This window comes from Sinohyriopsis cumingii, chromosome 2, assembly GCF_028554795.1.
Source record: "Sinohyriopsis cumingii isolate HCF-2022 chromosome 2, ASM2855479v2, whole genome shotgun sequence".
In the NCBI taxonomy this organism is placed as follows: Eukaryota; Metazoa; Mollusca; class Bivalvia; order Unionida; family Unionidae; genus Sinohyriopsis; species Sinohyriopsis cumingii.
Genome location: NC_142962.1, coordinates 92337818 through 92359979, shown reverse-complemented (window position 1 = coordinate 92359979; position 22162 = coordinate 92337818). Strand labels below are relative to the sequence as shown.

The window sequence follows — 22162 nt, the reverse complement described above, 5'->3', positions numbered from 1 at the left end:
TCAACACCTGGTGTTTACGAAAGAATGATTCAGGTCAACTGATTTTCTGGAAAAATATCATCTCCAGTGAATAAATTTACATTATAATAGCATATAATAGAATACAAAATTTAAAACTGATAAACAATTAAATTAAAATAAATAAGAATTAAATCAGATATATGTAACACAGCAAATCGGCACCACAGTACAAATTTGAAACGTATTCATACCAAGATGATCTCAATCAAGTTTTATCAAAATTCTATTCAGTAGTTTGGAGAAGTAATTTAATAGTGTTTCTGTTGTAAGTAATGACAGTAATATTATACAAAGCTGAAAGCCCTCAAAACCAGGATGCTTTCTGTCAGATCTATTCAAATTCTATTTAGCTCGTTTTTCATATGAAGTCATTATAAGGTTTAATTATGTCTAGTAACAGTGACCATATTTGATGGTTAAGTATCATTTATAAAATGTTAAAAGGTCTTCAAGACAAGATGTTTTCAATCTGTTAAATCTATTTTTACTTTAGCAGTTTTGGAGAAGAAGGTGTTTATGATTTTCCTAACAGTAATGGCAACCACACTTAATGGTGTATCTGTATCATTTATAAAAAAAATTAATGATCTTCATAATACTTTATGGGAAATATCAAATTCTGTTCAGTGGCTTTGGAGAAGGAATCATTTAACTTTTTTTAAAAATATTTATGTAAGTAACAGTAGCTGTATTAGACTGTGGATAGCCATAATTTCTAAATCCATGATGATCTTGATGATGTAAGCATATTTACCAAGTTTTATAATACACTTTCATATAATCAGAAATAAATACACTTAAGTATTGAAAAGAAAAAATAATCAGTTGTAAAATCACCTCTGTAATATGCAAATATCTTGCTCACAATTATACACAATCAAGATCCTTAGTTAACTTAAGCCTCTTTACCCAGTCAGATCAAAACTGGCTTAAATGTTAACAAGCTCAGCCAATCACATGCAAGACCACCTGATTAATGTGTGGATCTTCACATAATCACAGAAAAAACTATATACTGCAATTAATTCTAATTGAAAGAAGTACATTGATTACATCATTGTAATTATAAACAGGTATGAACAGTTTATCAACTGCCACTAGAAATACCAAATGAATTTTGCCAAAACTTGACATTTCATTTCAGAAGTTTCACATCAAATTTTGAACTAACTCTCTAACGCCAAAATAAATGTTCACTCCTACTGCACTGGTTTAAAAATTGGGGTAGGTAGTTTTTTTTTTCTGAAACTATATATATATATATATATTATAATGATAAGTATACACAATGTACTAATCACTTCAAGTACTGGGCTAAACCAGCTCAATTGGATGCACAAATTAATATTGGGATTTTTTAAAATTCAAATTTTTAAACATTATATATATATATATTATAATGATTAGAATATATAAGGTACTAAGCACTTCAAGTACTGAACTAACCAGCTCAGTTGGATGAACAAATCAATTTTGGGAATCTTTTGGTTGTTATAATTTTCCCACCCTGGGGAAAAATGTGCTAGTGTTGGCAATGAAAAACAGGGACCGACAGATGACCAGAAACATATTTTTTTTGGTCCTAAACATGTACTTGTCAAGTTCAGGCTACTCATCCATAACATCCTTGACCACTATGGTTTGAATGGATAAACACAATGGTATGAAGATATCTGATGTGTTCTCATGTATATGCTACAGGTTTTTTTTTCAGGCTAGTTAGGAAAAATGTTTTGATTGTATTTTTCCGGTGAAATTGTAAAAACTGATGAAAAAAATAAATGTCTTATTTAAGTGGCAGTATTTTCACCTATTCTGTAATTACAATACTATAATCTAGGTATGCATATTAGTTAAAATTAATTGCAATGTAAAGTTTCTGTTCTGCTATTTAGAGGTCATAATGGCCAGAATAGTTGTACAAATATCTTCATCCAAGCAAACACACATTCAAGTATGAATGCACTGTATATGAATATGATACATTCATACATTCAAAAATTATGTTCTTTTTGTACACAACACAGATAAAACTTTCTACTTGATGACAAACTATTACTTAAAAACAACATTAAAGGGAAATTTACATACTGAGAAACAGATGACATGTGCCTGTCCAGACAGTAGTCAGGTGGCATTATAGGTTTTTATTCAACATGTACATACACGTTCCAGCAGGAAACAAGATAATGAGGGTCCAATAGATGTTTTAATGAAACTCATAAATATTTAACAAAGATATGTCTTACAAACTGAACCCGTCATAATAAAAGGTACAAAGTCAAACAGCAAATCATATATTTTTGTTACTCTAGCTTGAAAAGAAAACTTAAAGTCTCATTTATCTCACCTAAAGGCCATTTAAGATTTAATATCAAGATTCTGGCTTGAACATTAAATACCTGATACTGTCTCATGTACTTTTGGTGTCCCAAATATAGAATCAGTGACATTAAAACCATGCACTTTTTCTTGATAAAATACTCTGGGCTTGGTCCTGGAATATGTCTTCAGTGTGCTGAGCTGCATCTTGATTTCTTACTTTCTGGCAGTTCTAGGAATAAACAGAAGAAATAAGAAATACAGGAATTCATAAAATATAAAAACTGTTATTTTGTCCTAAACTTTTTATTCACTGAAGTTTGTTTTACTACTGAATATCTTTTTTTTTTTTACAACTAAGTCTAAAATAGGTATATTTGAACATTATTGAGAAGTATATACAATGTATACAAATACCATACAAAAATAACAGGAATAAGGTAGCTGTTTACTGAAAATATGTTTTAAACATAATGCTGCACATAGGATATAGGATTCAAAAGGAAAGGGACACCGTGTCCCCTGAATCCTAAATCTTTGGGGGGTAGATAAACTTTCTAACAGCTAAGAAAGTTATTGCAACTAATAAAAAAAATTAAAAGTTACATATTTTTATAGCAATCAAACTTACAGAAAATTTTCTTTACATTTTACTTTTCAAGTCTAATCAGTTTTCTAATTTTGCTATTCAATTTGGATTTGAATTTGATAATCTTTGCCACAATGGTCATTTTTAAATATCAGCTTCTGGAATAGATCTATGCTTCTAACTAGAAATGGGTTTTGCTTTTGTTTGGTCACTGATAATATACTGACTGGAATAAATACTTAAGTTTAACTTACTCATAGTAATATTTAAAGGAATTTAAAAGTCTCAAGTTAATTTCTAAGGTTTAGTCATTGTACATATAGCCTACTTTGTCCTCCGTATTATATAACATCTTCCTCAGTGGACACATGTAGCTGGTGTGTGTTCATGCATTACATATACCCTCTATGCCAGTATTTACTGAGACTGATTCTTTGCTTTAACTGCTATATAATGTAATTTGATTCCTTAAAAAAAAGAATACTAGTTTATGATTGATTACCATAATCCCTCAAGGCTGTAATGACACAGGGAAACTATGGACTAATAGTTTTAGGAACCAATAAGATTATAGTTCCATAGCATCAGTTGATTTTGATTTATCCTAAAAATGGAGAACCAGTAAATATGCCAACCAAATTTTTCATATTCATAGTTGCTGATCCATTGACAAGTGGTATAAGACATGGAAGTCAGTATGTTTAAGTTCCTTAACTTACATGTATTCACAGAATGGATGTACACCAAGGGCATTTTGTAATTTTCACTAAGTAATAATTGAGGAAAATGTATGCCATTGGTGGGCATCTGACACAAAATTGCAGGAAAATAACAATCCAACACTTAAGGTGCAATATTACTATAATTTACCTATTTATTGCCAGACATTTTTATGTATGTTTAAGACTTTTGAAGACCAATATGTAAAAAAGCACCCGTTATTTTCAAAAACATATTTAACTGACATTACTAAACTAACTCTTACCAGTTTGTACATGTAAACCAACAGGTATGGATCTTTCCAGTCATATTAAAAGAATACATACCAGCAACCTTTGCAGACAGCCAACTTGGATAAAGAGCTGACAAATATTTACAGCAATTCTTGAATTTCATTTTTGAAAGCACAATGCAAATCATAATGAAATCATCTGAAATATCACAAACAAGTCAGAATCTTATTTTTCTTCACAGCATGATGATTCTGTAAACAAGTTAGTAACCACAAGAAAAGAAACAATCAGTACTTACTAATCTGGCTTAATTCTTCTGCCAAGTGATGCTTTAGTATAAATTAAAAAAAATGCTTGTTTTTATCTTAAAACAGTTCAAATGAGCAATCCTAAGATTCTAGCCTTCATTTTTGTTTGTTGTTGCCCAAACAAATCATGATTGTTCTATTCCATCCCACCCACCCTTTTTCCCAGGCTAAACTTTACAGGCAATTAACACTACTTATTAATCAACATATTTATTCTGAATTCAATTTAGTCAATGGATTTGTGCCACGTGGCATATATTTTCAATCATTTATTAATGATGTGCATCTATCTTAATGCACATGGCATTGTGTTTTTCTAGTTTTATAACCAATAACATCTTTGTACTGACAAACATAACTGACAAATCATTTGAATACAAATTAACTTCATGTAATAAGTTTGGTTCAGTAGAGATGAGACCAAATGCTGCTCAACTACAGGAAGTGTACATGCACTTACTGATAAAGGGTATTCTTCCAAGGTAGGAATATAGTTATTTTACATGCTAAGAATACAATATGGCATGCTAAATGGTTAGATGACTTAATTTTGCAGTGTACATGATCCCTTTTGGGATTTATGCAAAATGGACATAGGGATACAACTATTGTGAACATAGATCAGAAGTATATAACTTTAAAGAATGAAAAGGCATGGTATTTTTTTGTACAAATATTTCCATTTGCTATTTTATTACCGTCTCTCCCTTACAATAGCTTCAGGTAAACTGGGACAGCTAAGTAATTTTACACTGAACCAAATGGCATGATGAAGGGCAGAAATCTCTCTTATTAAAGCAAACAAACTGCAATCACTAATTTGGATTTTAAGTCTTATTAGGGCATCATGGCAGAGTTTTTCTGGATCAAAGGTGGGATGGTGGATATCGATCTGTTCTAGTAATCTATTTCTGAATTTATGCAATATACAAATATATAAGTGAATTCAATATACTGTACTAGTGCATGATGCTTTTTTCATGAATGAAAAACTGCTTGAAATTTGCTAATAAGCAAACTCATTTGCACATATTCATCCCCACAAAAGATATTCATCAATACTTGTGATGATCTAATGAATGATGATGAAAGCAAACCAAACAGGTTGAAACAAGTCCCCAATACTTGTGTTACATGGCCATGCTGTATTTTTAAAGATGTATGTTCACATTAATTTTTATGACCGTAAATGCAACAGGGTTGAAGTAATTTGCATGAATATCAATGGGTAAAAAGTGGAGTCCAAAAATTGGTCATGGTGGCCTAGTTTTGATGTTTTGGTGTAGAATTCATTAGGATGCATACATATATCAGGCATCATGATCGTACAAGCAACAGTTTATGAGAAACTCACCTATATATAAAAAGTGGATATGCTCCCTTAAGGATACAAAGTAGGACACGTTCACCTATTCTTGACAGAAGCATCTAAACAAGACCGAATTTCTGGATCCCTGCTTCATATCTATTTTCACAACAGTATAAACAGCAGCGTCTGAAGAAAAAAATGATCTCAGCATAAGCAATTTACAGTATATAGGAAGGTTAAAAAGTAGGTCCATGACCTTCTCTTATCTTGGTGGTGTACTCCTCAGACTGAAACACAAAAGGTGTGCATTTGTAAAATGTCAGTGCTGACAACTCTGAAGCCAGATGAATACAACTTGGATATAAGTCTTCTGTACTTAGTATATGTGAGCTAAAAACATTATTTACTATTTTTTGCAAAAAAACAAATGGAGAAATTATATTGTTACATTGTCATAAGATTAAAATGAAAAACTGGTAAATCTTTGCAATGTTGTGATTTTCCATGCATTTTATTGCATTTAGTGGGATTAAATTTAGGTTCATAAAACTGCAAAATATAAACAAAGCAGAAACTTCCTAATATACTGTTGGACTGAAATTATTTTAAAAATAACAATATATTTAGGAAGCATTTCTTAAGTATCAATATATATTCTAATTTATGAAAGTATGCATGGACTCAAAAACAAAACAAAATCCTTTGCCTGGCAGCCCAAGAAAATTCAAAATTCAGCTAAGCCAGTAAAATTTTCAATCACTTGCTCACAGGAAAAGAATATGAAAAGTTAATCCTGGTACAATTTTTAGCAATTTTGCTGAAACAGTATTTCCAGGAATGTAGATCATTTAATATTTACTTCAAGCCCTGCTGGAGTTCAAAATTTTAAGGAATCACTCAGTATTAACAGATTAGACCAAATTTATATATATATATATATATATATATATATATATATATATATATATATATACACACACACACACACAGTAAGTATTCCATAATGTCAAAAACATTACTCTCTCACTATTAAATGCAGCTTTTATTTCTCAAGGCTTCAGGTTTTCTGGTCCTGAAACTCGGCTTTTCAAATTGTTTTTCAAGTATTTGTCACGCTGTCCTGTTTGTCAAAAAATGTGGCACTAGACTTACAGTTTCTAAATTCTACAAAGAAGTAAAGATGATAGAACATGAAAAGATCAATATTTCGATGGAATAGTCAGACTTTATATGAGGGATTTCAATATGATCCCTTATGCAATGCAATCAAGTTCAGGACCTTTTTGGTTTGTACCGTATACTGCAGCCATATTGAATTGTAAATCTGCATCATTTGTATAAATTTTAGACTTCAATGTCAAAGTAAGTTATGAAGAAATGATCAAATTCTGATAAGCAGTTTCTGAGTAAAAATCATTTCAAGGTTTATCTTTTTTTGTCATAGTGATCATATTAAAAAAACATCTGCATTATCTATACAAATCTGAGAGGCCCTTCTCCCAATGTTTTCTGTCAAATTTCTGCCCAATGGCTTTTAAGACAAAGTCATTTAAAGAATTTTCAATCTGTTTTGCAAAGGTGGCCATATCTGAAGGCAGACTAATTTCACTTGCATGAATTTTAAAACCATCCATGCCAGATCCCTTTGCAAAATTATGTCTGATATTGCACAGGCTTGGTGATATAAACCATTTCAAGGTTTTTCTATTTTTACAAACAGTGGATCAGCATAACTTCAACAAAACAGAATTTCCTTCATGCCATGATAAATTCTGTCATATTGGATAAAATTTCACTGAGTGACTTTCGTGATGATTTTAGGCTTTTATATTTTTGATAATGGTGACCACATTTGATCATTTTGTACAAAACAGAAAAACGTCTAAACCAGGATTCTTTCTATCAAATTGGGACAAATTATACTGAGATGTATTTAGTGACATTTTAAAGTTTTCTCTCTTAGTATCATTTGAATAAATCTGGAATATATTCATGCCAGGATGATTTTGTTTTAATATTTGGTCAAGCCCTGTTGAATAGAAGATGCCTAAAGGTTTTGCTGTTCTTAATAAAGGTGGCCATAACTGAATCAGCATAATTTAAGTAAATCTAAAAGAGATTCAAGGCAGAATACTTTCATTCAAATATGGTTACATACTTTTAAGCTGTCTTTGAGGTGTAAATAGAGCTGGTGATTAACTGACACATAATGGAAAACAAAAGATTATATATAGCAGCTATATTGTCTATTACTGTTGGTGTGATCTTCTTTCCAAGACCACACATACACACACACATATCTATATATATATATATATATATATATATATATATATATATATATATATATATATGCATAGTCAAACATATGTACATCAGCTACCATGACATATGATGTCAAGTTCAGCTCTTGAACTTGGTTCATGACAAATAATTGCAGTATGAACCAAATAGCAATAACATTATTAGTACATGTAGTTGTATTATCATTATTATTTCACATGCATTAAGCAGCAGTAGTATGCTACTAAGTTATATGTATTTAGTTTCACAAAATGAAAAACAAAACAAAATTTAATCAAATAAGTTCAACACTAGGGTACTCTATCTTCACTTGGGTTTTTTGACATGCCAATGACAAGTGTTATCTTCTCTACTGTACAAAAATAACAGCATGTACATAAAATTATGAATTGACAGCTTATATATGTAAATTGTGAAACACACAACTGACTTTTTTTGTATAAGCTGTTCATATAATTAGGCATGAAAACAGGTGTTCACAATTTAAACAACTGATAGATTAAACTATTACTCAAACTCACTGATACCAAAAGACAGTTGGCTTCTGCTTGCAACCTTTGATGACTAAGGATAAAAAAATCCACTGTCCTGGGGCTATTATTAGTAGCACCTAAACCATAAGGGACATCCGAAGTGCAGTGTACCTAGTATACCCAGAGATTTTTTTATTTTTATTGGAGATCGCATTAATTAAAAATCTTAAAATAACAACAGATTTGTTCCTCGATCTCCTATAAGGATAAAAACAACCTTTTTCATAGCCAACATGTTGATACCTTTGAGTTTCATTGGAGTACGGTAAGTACAAATGAAATAAGAAATGTTTCAACATCAATTCACATAATATATATACCATGTCTTGCTCATCATAGAAAAGTTCAATTTGCATACTTGAAGTGGTCACTGCTGATATGCTCTAATGACCACAGAAGGCAGAGTGAAACTAGAAATTGATTATGAAACACATGGCCACTGCATACAGAAGACATATGACTGCTGATTACATGGGGCATTTGCCAGAGGGAAATTAGAATGGACATTGTTACCAGGTGACTGATTAACTGAGGTGACTATTATGGCAGGTTTGACTTTACATACACACATTGTTCCAGGTAGGTGTGTTTTACCAGGGGATGGGAAAAGAAAACTTTTGTTGAAGGAAAGGTAGCTTTTTGCTGAAATGAAATATTTTCACACCAGAAAGGCAATTTAGAGTTTAATCCTTTTGAAAGTACATACATAAACAGACAAAAGCTGATTTGAAAGCTTATCAGAATATCCACGCTTAATAAGCAGAAAAGTGGAATAAATAGATTATGCAGTTTTAATAAGGTTATCTGGAGAGAGGCTGAGGAGAGTTCTCCTAGAGAACAGAGTGGGGGAAGTCCTTTTATTTCTCTCAAGCTTGAAAATGGATACAGTACCACTTCATCTGCATAAAAGAACAAGTCATTAATATCACCAGCATTAATATCCCATGGATCTCTCCCAGCACTTGGGGACTTGACCCTAGTTTACAACTGAAAAACTGTGCATAGGCCCACTCTTACAGTACATACACATCTTTCATAGAATGGGGTTTTAATCCCTGCAGTGAGTATGGACTTCTGCATTGCTCCTTATGCTTCCTGAGTCAAAACTTAATAACAATTGATATCTGCAGCCAAGGGAGCTGTTATACCTCAGTGGTTACATCTTCACTAGCCAAGGTTCCGATAACACTATCTACACCTTGGCGTAATAAGCAGACATTTCTGTGCCTCGGGTCTGTAAATTTCAATGGATGCGGCAGCAAGCCACTGCATCCGATCAAATTTAAGTTGTTCAAATTTTAACACTGTTCCTATGTGACCAAGACAAGAGGAGCACACAACTTGAATGGACTGATAAATAAGCAATTTCCAATGCCAGTCCATGTTTGCACAAATACCTTACACATGTAATTGCTTCCCTCTTGTACATGGTCATATTTTCAATGTTAAACTTGCAAAGTATCCTTTTTAGGTCAATGACCCCCACTGTTTTCGGCCAATGTACAATGCATCATGCCATTGGTTAGTTTGCATTACATACTAAGGCAGGCAACTAATGAAATCCAATAGATGTCGAAAGGACAAAGTACCAATCTAGCTGTTCGATATGCCAAGGGCTATCGGAACCTTGGCTAGCGAAGATGCAGTGGTTAAGGCATCAGGACATCCAAAATTTTTAGCATAAAGAATTCGCTACTTCACTAAATAGAATGTTAAGTTTAAACATTATTCACGTAAATTAATCATTTTTTTTTACCTCTACGATAATACAAATATCTGAACAAGAAGATTGCAGGTTCAAGTCCCACAATCTCATCAACCTGGATTGACAACCAAAAATCATTCTCAGAATTTTTTTAGGTCTACAATTTGTTAATTCTCAGTATTTACATCCAGATTATTTCTGAAGAAAATCATGATAGGTTATTATATTTTAAAATTATGAAAAACTACAGTATAAAAATCGTATCTAAAATAATGGAGTAATTGCAGTGAATATATAAAATGCTTCATCTGCAAAAATCAAATACCTTTCATGATATAGAACAACAAAAGAAAACATGAAATATATATTGTACCTGTAACCTCGACTCTGAAGATGGGACCTCAAATGTGGAATACAGCACATTTTTTAGTGTTAATATATAACTGTACCAAATTGTATTCACTTCTAGTAAACAGCTCATAACAGTTATAGAGCAAATGGGAAAATGCTACTGAAATCTAAAATATGGACCTGTAACCTCAACCATGAAGATAATATTCCCAATGTGATACATGACAAATATATTTATTTCATCCCTTAATCTCAAATCTCTCCATGTTATAAAATTGAGAGGAAAGTTAAAAGGAAAACTTAATTGGTGAGTATGGCAATGACCTTGACTTTGAATAAATGGCACACACCCCATGTGGTATGCAACACACCTACCAATAACAATGCATTAAGTAGACCAAGTTTTATCACTACTTCAAGATGCAAAAGTAAACCAAGTTTTATCTGTGAACTTCAAATGGCTCATACCTGTAGAAGGAAAAGGAAAGCATGATGAAAGATGGTAAAATACTGACACATTACCATGGCCTTGAAACCGCTCCAAAATGATAATGTACAAGTACACCAAGTTTAATCCCTCAGATGAAAGAGATTTAAAGTTATAAAGCAGGATGGAAAGTGTGATACAAAACTTAAAATACTTACTTGTGACCATGATCTTGAAGATAAGGCAACTGATGCAGTGCAGACACACTTTCTAGTTATAATATATCTGTGTACCATGTTTCAGTCCTTAATCTCTAACAGTTCTGAATTCATAGCTAACTTAATTTGGTGATGTCCTTGATCTTCAAGATATGATCCTCAATGTTGTAGGCAACACACCTTGTAATAATTATGTATAAGGATAAAAAAGTTTCATGCCCTAATCTAGGGCAGCTCTCCAGGTATAGAACTGAATGAATAGTATGAGGGAAAATATAAAATATTGAGTCTATACAGTGAGTCTGAAATAGGAGTGCCAATCTGATTTACAATGCATTTTCAAATGATGTTAAGTATACAAAGTTTTAATCCTCACTGAATCTCAAATTGCTCAAAAGTCATTGAGCAGGCAGAAAGAAGGTATGATGGAAAACTTAAAATACTGTTGTTGTTGTTGTAGGGTTTGATGCCATTTTTCAGCACACCATAGGCTATACATGGTCACCAGTATTAATGTGGATGAAGAACCTGGGAAAACCCCAGAAAGAACCACCAACCCACGAGAAGCTACTGGCAAGCTTTCTCACATACCCACATTTGCTGAATCTGAGACTCGAACCGACGCAGACAGAAGTGAGATGGCAGTGATCCGTAATGGAAAGCGCTTTAGACCACTCGGCCACTTGGGGCCCCCTTAAAATACTGAACTGTGACCCTGACTTTAAAGACAGGATTCCCAATAAGGTATGCTCCACTCATTGTAATGATGTTGACAATACCAAGTTCCATTACTTAATCTGAAATGGCTTTAAAGTTATAGTGCACAAACAAAATGGACTAGATGGAAGTAATAGGAACAGATGTAATGGATAAAAGTATGGATACAATGTTCCCGCTCTTAGTGACAAAGGCCGCTCTTAGTGACAAAGGATTAAGAGACAAGCCTTTCTTCAAACAATTCAACACAATATTTATAGACATGTGAAATAAAATATTTCTGTTTAGTTTTGAATCACTCTAGTTACAATGGAAAGAACAGTCTTTCACGTACATCATCAAATATGTTTTTCATGTGCATTGCCTGTAAAGCAGTGGTGCATGTATGCCAGCAAATAATGGTACACAGAAGTGTACAGATATCTGACAAGGTAAAATGTCCAAGAAAGCTTTGAATTCATTTTCTGCCCTAAATTCAGGTTTCATGGCTACTGTATATCCTGCAAAGTTCTCATCTGAAAGACAGTGAGGAAATAAAAACTGATTTTCAGCTACCCCTGCCCTCTGCCCTTTTCTCTTAAAGTGTATGTTCCATCCAGAAACTAGCTCAGACATACAATTTTCTACGTAAGATGACATTTTAAAAGCATACTGGCAGCTAAAGGAGAGTCTTGAATCCAGCTCTGCATTTTCTTTTTGTGACTGAAAAAGCCAGAATTTTTTCTCCCTCAATATGAGTACATTTTGTTGTTTTATTGGATCCTGTTCATACAATTGTCCATCTATCCTAGGCTATCTCCATTACAATCACAAACAAACCTAGGCTATCACTAGCACAATCACAAATGAAAAATATGTCTCATAATAACTAAATCTTGTTTTGTTTATAAGCAATGTACATATAGATGAGCTGATTAGATACTTAAACATGCCATTAAAAGTGTCTGCATGTTTATCTTACAATGGGTATAGCTTGATTTGGTCCTGTTTGTACCCATATGCAATAAATCTTATTTGAATTATTACTGAAATAAAATGAAATTTGATAGGCATGTTCCTATATAGTATAATACAATGACCTGATTCAATTTTCAAGCCTTTATGGGGGGGGGGGTATTCAAATATATTACTAATATTTTATTTATATACATTTTTGGGTTTCTTTGGTGCAGAGCTTGTTGGTATTTTTTTTTTAGCAAAACCTCTTGACCTAGCCAAAGGAATTTTACATTACACATTTTTTCTATCAACATGTAACTAGCCAGTTTTATTTTTATGTAAATAACAGGGATTTTTCACTTTTGGCAGGCTTTTGAATCTGCTTTTGCTGTAAAAGCCTTGTAAACACATTTATATAAAATCCACTTTGCCAGCTAAACAAAATGAAATTTTATAGGAAAGTTTCTATCTATATAAATATTTTGTCATTATTAGATTTTCATACCAGTTAAGTGGATTTTGGACATTTCTGTATATTTATTTGACTTCTGGAGCTGTTAGCATGCTTATCCAAAGACTGCATGATCTAGTGTTATGACTCTATGGTCTTAAACTAAGTAAAAGAAAAGAGAAAACAAACAAGCTTGAAAAAATTTAACAAACAATTTATTTCCTTGAATACAAAAGTGAAAATTAAATTATTTTTTGTACACTAATGTGAATTAAATCCCAAATAGTCCAAAAAGTTTTATCAGAAATACAAATGTGTTAAGTTCCAACTGAATTCCAGTAGTGTTCCAAATAAATTCCAATCCTGAATGTGTTCACAGTGCTTGCAGTCTTGAATGTGCTAATGTATCAATGGCCTGGAATGTGATGTACTAAGTCTTTTGATGTATCACAATAATATAATAAAAAATTTCCTTGTTTGAATTCACTATAATAATTCCAAATTAATGATTCAGTCCACGAATATTACTCTGCGCTTTGTAATTCCAGTTAATAATTTGAATAAATAAATCCACCCAAATTAAAAACTGAACACAACAATGAGAATGATTCTGATGTTAAGGACTCAATGAGTAATTTTTTAAGTAAACAACATTATATAAAAAGCTAAGAAACAATAAACAGCCGGGATTGTAGGTCAGTCACCTCTCTAAAACATTCAAAGTTGTCAACAAGTTTAGGAATTCCCATGTGTAAAACTGATTTAAATATACATGTTTACCTCCATTAATAATGATCTGAATATTTAATCTATACTGAGAAATATTAGCTCTATATTATCTTGTTTACAAACAAAATGTAACTGTTCAGCTATACTATTAACTTGAGTTTGGACAAAGGTCAAAAACAAAATACAAATATACATATATAAATCATGGAGAAAAACAACAAACAATATAAATTAAATATATACTAGATATTTTAGGTTTGGTATGCATGTTTATGTGCATATCTTGAGGAATAAAATCTGGTTTTCAGACTGCCTGTGCTAGAACTTTTGTCCTGCAGTAATGGCATACACATTTTACAAACACAACCAGGGCATTTTTTCATAATTCTTTTAAAGTAACCTTTTTCAGCCAAAACCTGACACAGAAAAGAATCTTAAGGCAATTTCAAATGTGTAACCAAATCTACCATAATAAGATATCCTGAATAGATTTTCATGCAAATTAAGCAATCTTTGGCATTTTTATTTGTTACCCCTACGTATTTCTGATGTTTCTATATCATCAATTAATTTTACAGGTTAAATTAGTCACATAAACAGATCTAACATAAACTTGACTCATTTATACAATATTGGAGACAATTCACTTCCAAAGCAAAGAGCTGTCAATATACACAAAGGTAGCAAACTCTTTCCATTGTGTACATACACATGACGAGGACATTGTTCACGACATTGTTGGTGCAAGCTTTACTATGACGAGCTCAACCACATAAACTTTACCTATATAATAATTTCATAAATACACTGAATATATTATGTTGAATAAAGCATATTGCTTTCAGTCTTGCATGAAGTCAGGATAATTAACAGTATGTAAAGATCATTTTTAATACTATATATATATATATATATATATATATATATATATATATATATATATATATAAACAAATATACATACACACAAACACACACATACAAATTTTGTTTATATTTTTTTCTCTGACCCTGAAGATGTAATTCCCAACATTTTCTTGAAGGGATATATAAATATAACAAGTTTCATGCTTCTATTTTTAACAGCTGTTATAGTTAATAGGGGAAAAAAAACTTAAAATACTGACCACTGTATTATTAAAAATGTTGTTTTAGCAACAGTTTTGAACATTCAAAATTCTAACCACCCAATACTCACTACTTTACTGTCCAATCCTTTGCCCTAGTAACTGGTCAGTAAAAAAAGCCACTTCACCCTAAAATCTGACTCTGGCAACAGCCTGGTAGGACACATTTAAATTTATGATTGAGAAAGAAAACTTTGTTCCTAAATGCTATGCATGTATGTCTTTTTTTCTCTCACTGCTAGTCTCTTCTTAAAAAGTTAGTCTCCCTTTGAAAATTGTTCATTGTTCTAACTCCATCACAACATATTCTCTATTTATTGACAATTTCCATCCTCTCACTGCATCATACTGAAAGCACAGTGAACTTTACTTGTCAAAATTAAATCACATGTAAATAAAATATTACGGTCATGACAAGCTGTTGCCCTGAGTAGACACTTTACTTAAACCAGTGGTTTCAAACTTATTTCAATAAGATACTCAATTAATGTGAATGTATGTTCTAGAATTATCATATTGTTTGATGTTTTCTCCATCTTTTAGTTTGAAGGTGGGGCAACACTGAAATGTTCTTTGTGACATATTTAGGTTAAATGTTTTCCACTAGTCTGAGTGAATTCAATTTTATTTCTTGTATTTTGGGTAAGTTTAGTAGCATCATTTTCTTTATGGGTGTTTTCCTTCTTCTTCTAATTTTGCTGATCTAGTTTCTGTTACTCTTTATGTTAAAAAGTCTGGATGAAAACTATCTGCCAAACTTAAGTTCAGTAAGTTAACAGGGGAAAATCTTTGTACTTAAATGCCTCATGCACTTCCTGGTTCTTTGTTGTGTTATCCTCTTTGTCTACAAGCCAAATGGCTTGATGACCTACTTACGTCACATTTGATGGCTTTGATTTGTTTTGTCAAGGCTGTCAAATTTTGGCTTACAAATTGATAGCTGTTGTGCAAGTTTTTCGTGTATATTCTTTGCAGACCATTATTAGGCATTTCTAGGTTCATCTTCTTTTCATAATATGTTTGCTTTTATTTTTTTGGGTAAAGTTTTTGCTTAAGTATAGTGCAATTGGTTTTTCCTCATTAATGCTGTCCTGTCATCCACTCTGAATTACTGCAGTTCAGAAACATTATCTAACTGAATATCTGCCTGTGTTAAGGAATGCATTTTCAGGTTAGGTTAGGTCAGGTGCCTAAGTGTGTCCTTGAGAAGATGATTGGTTCCTATTTTCACATTGTGAGATAGACACTGTGTCAAAAGTGCCATCTAATCCAAACAACAATTATGTATTCTGCCTTTACCTAATTGTCAAATGAATCTACAAAAATCCACCTTACAGAATGTCTCAAATGCTGTGATCAGAAAAAACTTGTACCAACTTTTTCACTCCAATTCAGGCTTCATTTTTCAACAGTTCAAAATAGTACTTGCTAACTTAAATCCAGTGGTCAACAGGAAGTATATCAATTCAATGTGAACAATCTCCATGTGAAAATATTGTTGCAGACTGGCATATGAATGCATATACATGATGAAATTCAGAAGCAGTAATGTTAGTTACACATTTTGTTTGCTTTGAATTTTCTGGAACAGTGAAGAATCGTCTTTACATGAAGCAAATTTTCTGCAGTATCTTTCATTATGACCTTAAAGTTTGTAGAATGAATGTGATGTATTAAATATAACATATACATACATACATACATACATACATACATACATACATGCACTAGTTGTTATTTTTCTCATGTGAGAAACCTTATTAAAAGATCAATAATTTAACTCAAATATGCTTATGATTACTAGATTTGAATATGATCTTATTCTGTTTGATTCTTGTAAAAGTTGTATGTATTCAATAAAAACTAAATACTAAAGTTGTTTTTTTGCTGTTTTTGCTCATGTGAGCAAGATGTTGCACACAAGCATGCAATTTTCACATGAGCAGACTAAATACTCATGTTAATAGTTCCTGCACATGTGATTTTCTTATCAGAATCTACTTGCTGACATGAGTTCTACCTAATTTAAATGTCAAAATGCACATGAGACTATCCTGAGTTAGATCTCACATGAGATTCTCATGTGCAGAAGGGTAGACAGTTTTGGTGTGAGATGTCCTCTGGGAGCAATTTATTATTATTAATTTATCAAGTCTGCATAGCTAACTTTCCTGAGCACTGCTGTCATCAGCTTCTGTTTCATAAAAGTGATGAAGGCTTCTGGATTTTTCCCCCGAGTAAAATGGTGAAAAAGCCACTCAACTCCATTCTGGAGTGCTGTATTTGAGATTCCTCTGTTAAATGAACAGTCGCCCCACTATAACTAGGTGTTAACACAGCCTGGTTTGGGGTGCTACTGGTCTGCAAAATATTCTGATTGTTTCTATGGTAACTGGTTTCAGTGTTAACTTCTGCAGGGAAGAGATGAAAATCAATTTCAATCCATTCTTTATAGTCTGGCCCTTAAATAAGTAAAGTGTTTATGGAACTAAAAAAGTCACTGTAACTCTGAATGGCTGCAGTTTTTCTGGTTTCAGAATTTAGAATATTAAGCCATTATGTTTTTGATCAGTTTCTTGGCCATATATTAAGGTTACCTTGTTCCCCCATCTTGTAATAAGGTTTACAGACTTACTAGTCTTTGTTGCACTTAAAGCTGTATTTATCACCATCATCATCAACCTCTGACATTTGTTTTGTGGAAGTAATACCTATTTCACATTTTTAGAATCCTGAGAAGCTGCCTTCAAGTGAGTTGTTTTCAATCAAGCAAAACTGTTTTAGTGGGTTTTCCATGGTAACAATTTGAGGCTATCTTCAAGTAAGATATCTTAAATCAAGCACAACAGATTTATTGAGTCTTCCATAGTAAGAATTAAAGACAAAGCATTATTTGTTCAGGATATATAATCCTATTTCAAACTGAATACAGATTAGGCTTCCTGAATACAATGTTCTGAACAAAAACTTCTTGTAAGAGATCAGAACAAATGGTAGGAGACAAACTGTTTTTGATGGTGGAACATGAAAGGAAAGCATAATCTAAATTATAAATTAACAAAGAACATAAACAGAACCTTAAACATACCAAAAGAAAATATTTGTTAGACTGAAAAAAGGATTCACAGTTTACTGATTGTTTCTTATACACCTAATCTACCATTCAACAATATGTAATCAAACAAAAACTAAACATCTGTCATTTGAATCCTATTGCTCATATCCTTTTAACATTGCTTTAAAATAGTCTGAATAACTGAATTTGAATGATATAACTATTTTCAATAAATACTATAACATATATGATTATTCCTTAACATCTGAACTGAAAAGACTTCCACTAATGAGTAAACTGTTTGTCTTTAATATACATAAGAAAAACGAATCACTATCTGCCTTGTTGAATCTGGCTACTGGCTGTGCAAATATTTCATCACAAAAAAATAATTACTGCATAGCAGAGACAGTTACAAACTAACGTCAAAGGTTTATAAAAGGAGACATAATGTATGCTTTTGGTCAATAAAAAGACAGGCTATACATAGTAAGGCAGTCTTCACCCCAATTGCCTTTGACACTAAAAAATTACTTCTGCTGATGCGCCACATAACACCAAACTGAATGAAAATGGATCAGATCTGCCCCCATCGTGGCAAACATATTGGGCATCTATGAAAATCTCCTTATATATATTGCTACTTCTCAATTCTAAATCAGCACACACAAGTTTTGCTTGGGTGACTATTCACCAACTGATATTTGAGCATGCCCCTCAAATCTGTTACATATTAAATCACAAAATTTGTCAAATATGCCATAAAGAATTTTTGCCAAATTACTCTCATGCCACTAGATAACATATGGAAACCTCTGTTCAAAGATCACTAACGAAGCATAAAGCTAAGCAAGTACCTTACAATTAAAGGATGCATTAAGGGTAACCATCACAAAAGGAACTCTCAATGTTTAAAGTAAGGTGGTAATATTAATATGTCCTACACTTTTACAAATACAGCACAAGATAAAAAAATGTTTCTTTTTAGTCATTATATCTTCAAATGGGTGATTATTGGTTTGGTAGGAGAAAAAATATGGCTTCTAACAGTTCTTGAATCAATAAGTATTTTATTAAATGTCAGGTGACCACCATCTGTCTTACAGCAGGCATGGCTAACATCCATAAAAGTGTATGCCTGAGCTAAATTACAAAATGGTTTTACATTCCTTTTACATAACAAAATCATAAGAGAAGAATTAATATATTTAATCTTTCACTGAGGGATTTCCAGAAAATTGTTTGCTAATTTAAAAACACAACATTTCTTACATTGTGTGGCTTATTACCTCTAAAATTTGGGGGCCCCAAGTGGCCGAGTGGACTAAAGCACTCACCTTTACAGATCATTGCCATCCACTTACGTCTGTGTGGGTTCAAGTCTCAGGTTCAGCCAATGTGGGTATTTGAGAAAGTTTGAGAGTAACTTCTCATGGGTTGGTGGTTCTTTCCGGGGTTATCCCGGGTTCTTCCTCCACCACTAATACTGGCCACCATGTATAGCCTATCTTGTGCTGAAAAATGGTGTTAAACCCTACAACAACCTCTGTAATTTGCTAACATAGTGGGCTATGAGGACCAAGAAAGTTGAAAGCTTCAATGCTCTGCTATCTTTCAAGCTATAATATACAATTCAAAACATATCAATTCCAATTACATTTCTGAGCTGAAATTATTTTGGTAAATCTTCACAACTAATGATATGTCTGCTACGTGAACATGTGATACCCATGCAAAATGCAAATTTAAGGTATCTAACCTTGTCCAATGGTAAATGACAAAACACTATTGCATTACAGACTTCATTCTCTCATGTTCTGCTTGGCAATATTAACTGCAGTATTGTGTAGCATTAACTGCTTCTTGAAAGCTTAATTCTCATGATGCCAGTTAACCATATATAAATATGTTTTCCTTTCATTGACATCAAGAACAGAGTTCTGCATGTGTTTAATTAAGACAAAGTGTAAGACAACAGTGAGTAAAGTTTCCCATACTTTTTGAGTATATTTACATTCATATATGAATCAAGTAATTACCAAGAATATTTTTGGGGTTTCCAACACAGTGTGAGGCTATAAAACAGTATTGTTTAAGTAATCTGTAGAACTGCTTACAGAACATCAATCAAATTATATTTTTTCATCGACTTTACAAAATAAGTTAATGCAGTGTTGCACACTGGGCAAGTCCTAGAGACATTTTCCCATCCAAAAATGACAGTTTCCCCCTAAATGAAACAAATGCCAAAATAATGATCAGTATAGGTAGATAGTCATATAAACTGACCCCCTGAGAACTCAGCCAAGGTGCAACACTGCATTACTGCAAACCAATCCAGTGAACAGGTAGAATGGGTCTGGCAAACTTAAAAAAACAAAACGTTGCACACCTAGCCCATATAATTTTACCCTTTCATTTGGAGCCCAGCTCTATTACATTTGTAACAATGGCAAATCTTCATTTTTTACATTATGGTGTCCATCTGGATTGGTATGTTGTCTCAGTAACATATTTACTTAATATGTGCATCCCAGAATCAACTTTTATTATGTGCCAATATGTCACACCAAATTTAAACACTAGCTGGTACCCTGCCTAAATCTGCATATAATGTTGAAAAAACAGTCTGACAACATGGGACAAGTTATAAAATTTGATGCTAGTTTCTCATGATTCCATATAAAATGAAACCTATATATTTATCATATGAAAACCTGACGAATACCATTTAGGAGTCTATACAACCCTGAACAGTATAGGCCGACACAATGCAAGTAATGAAAACATGGGGGTGGTATCCCATGTGTCCAAAATTAATATTATTTTGAACAGAATATTCTGGTGACAATTGCCTCTTTTCAAACGGTAAACACTGCAGTAGTTCATTTTCGTCAATCGGTCGAATTCGGTATGTTTTGCTTCAATATTGGTGACGGAAACCTTCAGTGCACAGAAATGCCCCATAGCATTGTATATAGCAGGCCTTTTCAACACTAAAAATTCAACAAAAAAATAGGTCTTTATTTCTATCATATAATGGGCTTATTCAACATTAAAAAAATTCAAAAGTCTTAAAACCTTTAGGAAGTTTTCAAAGTGACGTCTTTGAAATTAGGAGTTTTTTCAAAGGAATTAAAACCTTTAGGAATTTTTCAAAGTGACGTTCTTGAAATTAAGAATTTTTCAAAGGAACGCCTTATAAATATCATTTACCTGGATATTTTATGCAAAAGTAGCGTCTCTAAACTCTCCGTGTCTGACATCTATTTGGAAATGGGGGGGGGGGGGGCATTTTTCCATATATATTATATTAATTTATAATATGTTTAAGATATAACATTAACCAACTTATGATTATTGCTAAGAAAATCGACCGATGTATCTATAAATTACCTTGCAAATATTTGTGTTCACATCAAATAAATCAGGTCCCATTAAGGCGATACGTCTTTCGCACCTTGAAAAATTTTCGGATTGCAGAAGAGATTAGACTGGTCAACGCCTCAATCCAAAGTGTCTTCTACGCCAACCAGTCAAACCAATGTCACTATAACAAGCTCGCAGCATGATCCCGATTAATAATTAATAACAGACTAACATTGGTACGTCAGAAAAGTATCACACGAGACCGAGAGTGAAATTGCATGCAACAGCTGTTACCGTGTATTCCATCCACTAAATCGGTCCAAAATAAAGATTTTCTCTTCTTTCAAGCTTATAAAGTCTGTGCTAAGAATGAACCAACGGGATTTTTGTTAGTGCAAGCTATGCCTCACATGACGATTGCAGTCATAATTTAATTTTTATGCGTGCTAGCGTAAGTGACCAAGGTGGATGCTCACGTAAAGTTAGCACTTATTTTCAGATGTTCCTAGAAAACCAACAAAATTGTCCATGAGATTGAAATTGTAAATTCTAAACCGTCTCAAACAAGAATACTTGAAAAAAGAAATTCAATATTTGCTGGAGAATGATTTTATAGAGCCCAGTAAAAGTGACTGGAGTTTCATGCATACGTGTACTGATTATAGGAAGGTGTATTGATAAGATCGGGAATGCCAAGTATGTCACCAAATTTAACCTTCTGAAAGGATTCTGGCAA

General features: G+C 32.6%; 1 protein-coding gene across 2 annotated transcripts in view; it reads right to left on the bottom strand.

Annotated features, from left to right (window-relative positions):
* The window catches only part of LOC149805370 (uncharacterized), a 198081-nt gene extending 176524 nt beyond the window's left edge, over nucleotides 1–21557 (bottom strand). The window contains exons 1-3 of one of the 2 annotated variants that reach the window (XM_089949765.1): nucleotides 21454–21557; nucleotides 5548–5688; nucleotides 2424–2575 (exon numbers count right to left, since the gene is read on the bottom strand). In XM_089949765.1, coding sequence (XP_089805891.1) covers nucleotides 2424–2550 — 127 coding nt within the window. In that variant the 5' untranslated portion in view covers nucleotides 2551–2575; nucleotides 5548–5688; nucleotides 21454–21557. Of the gene's footprint in view, nucleotides 1–2423; nucleotides 2576–5547; nucleotides 5689–21453 lie in introns of those variants that run through there. The other variant, XM_089949766.1, reaches the window with a different exon arrangement.
* Between the last annotated feature and the right edge of the window lie 605 nt (nucleotides 21558–22162).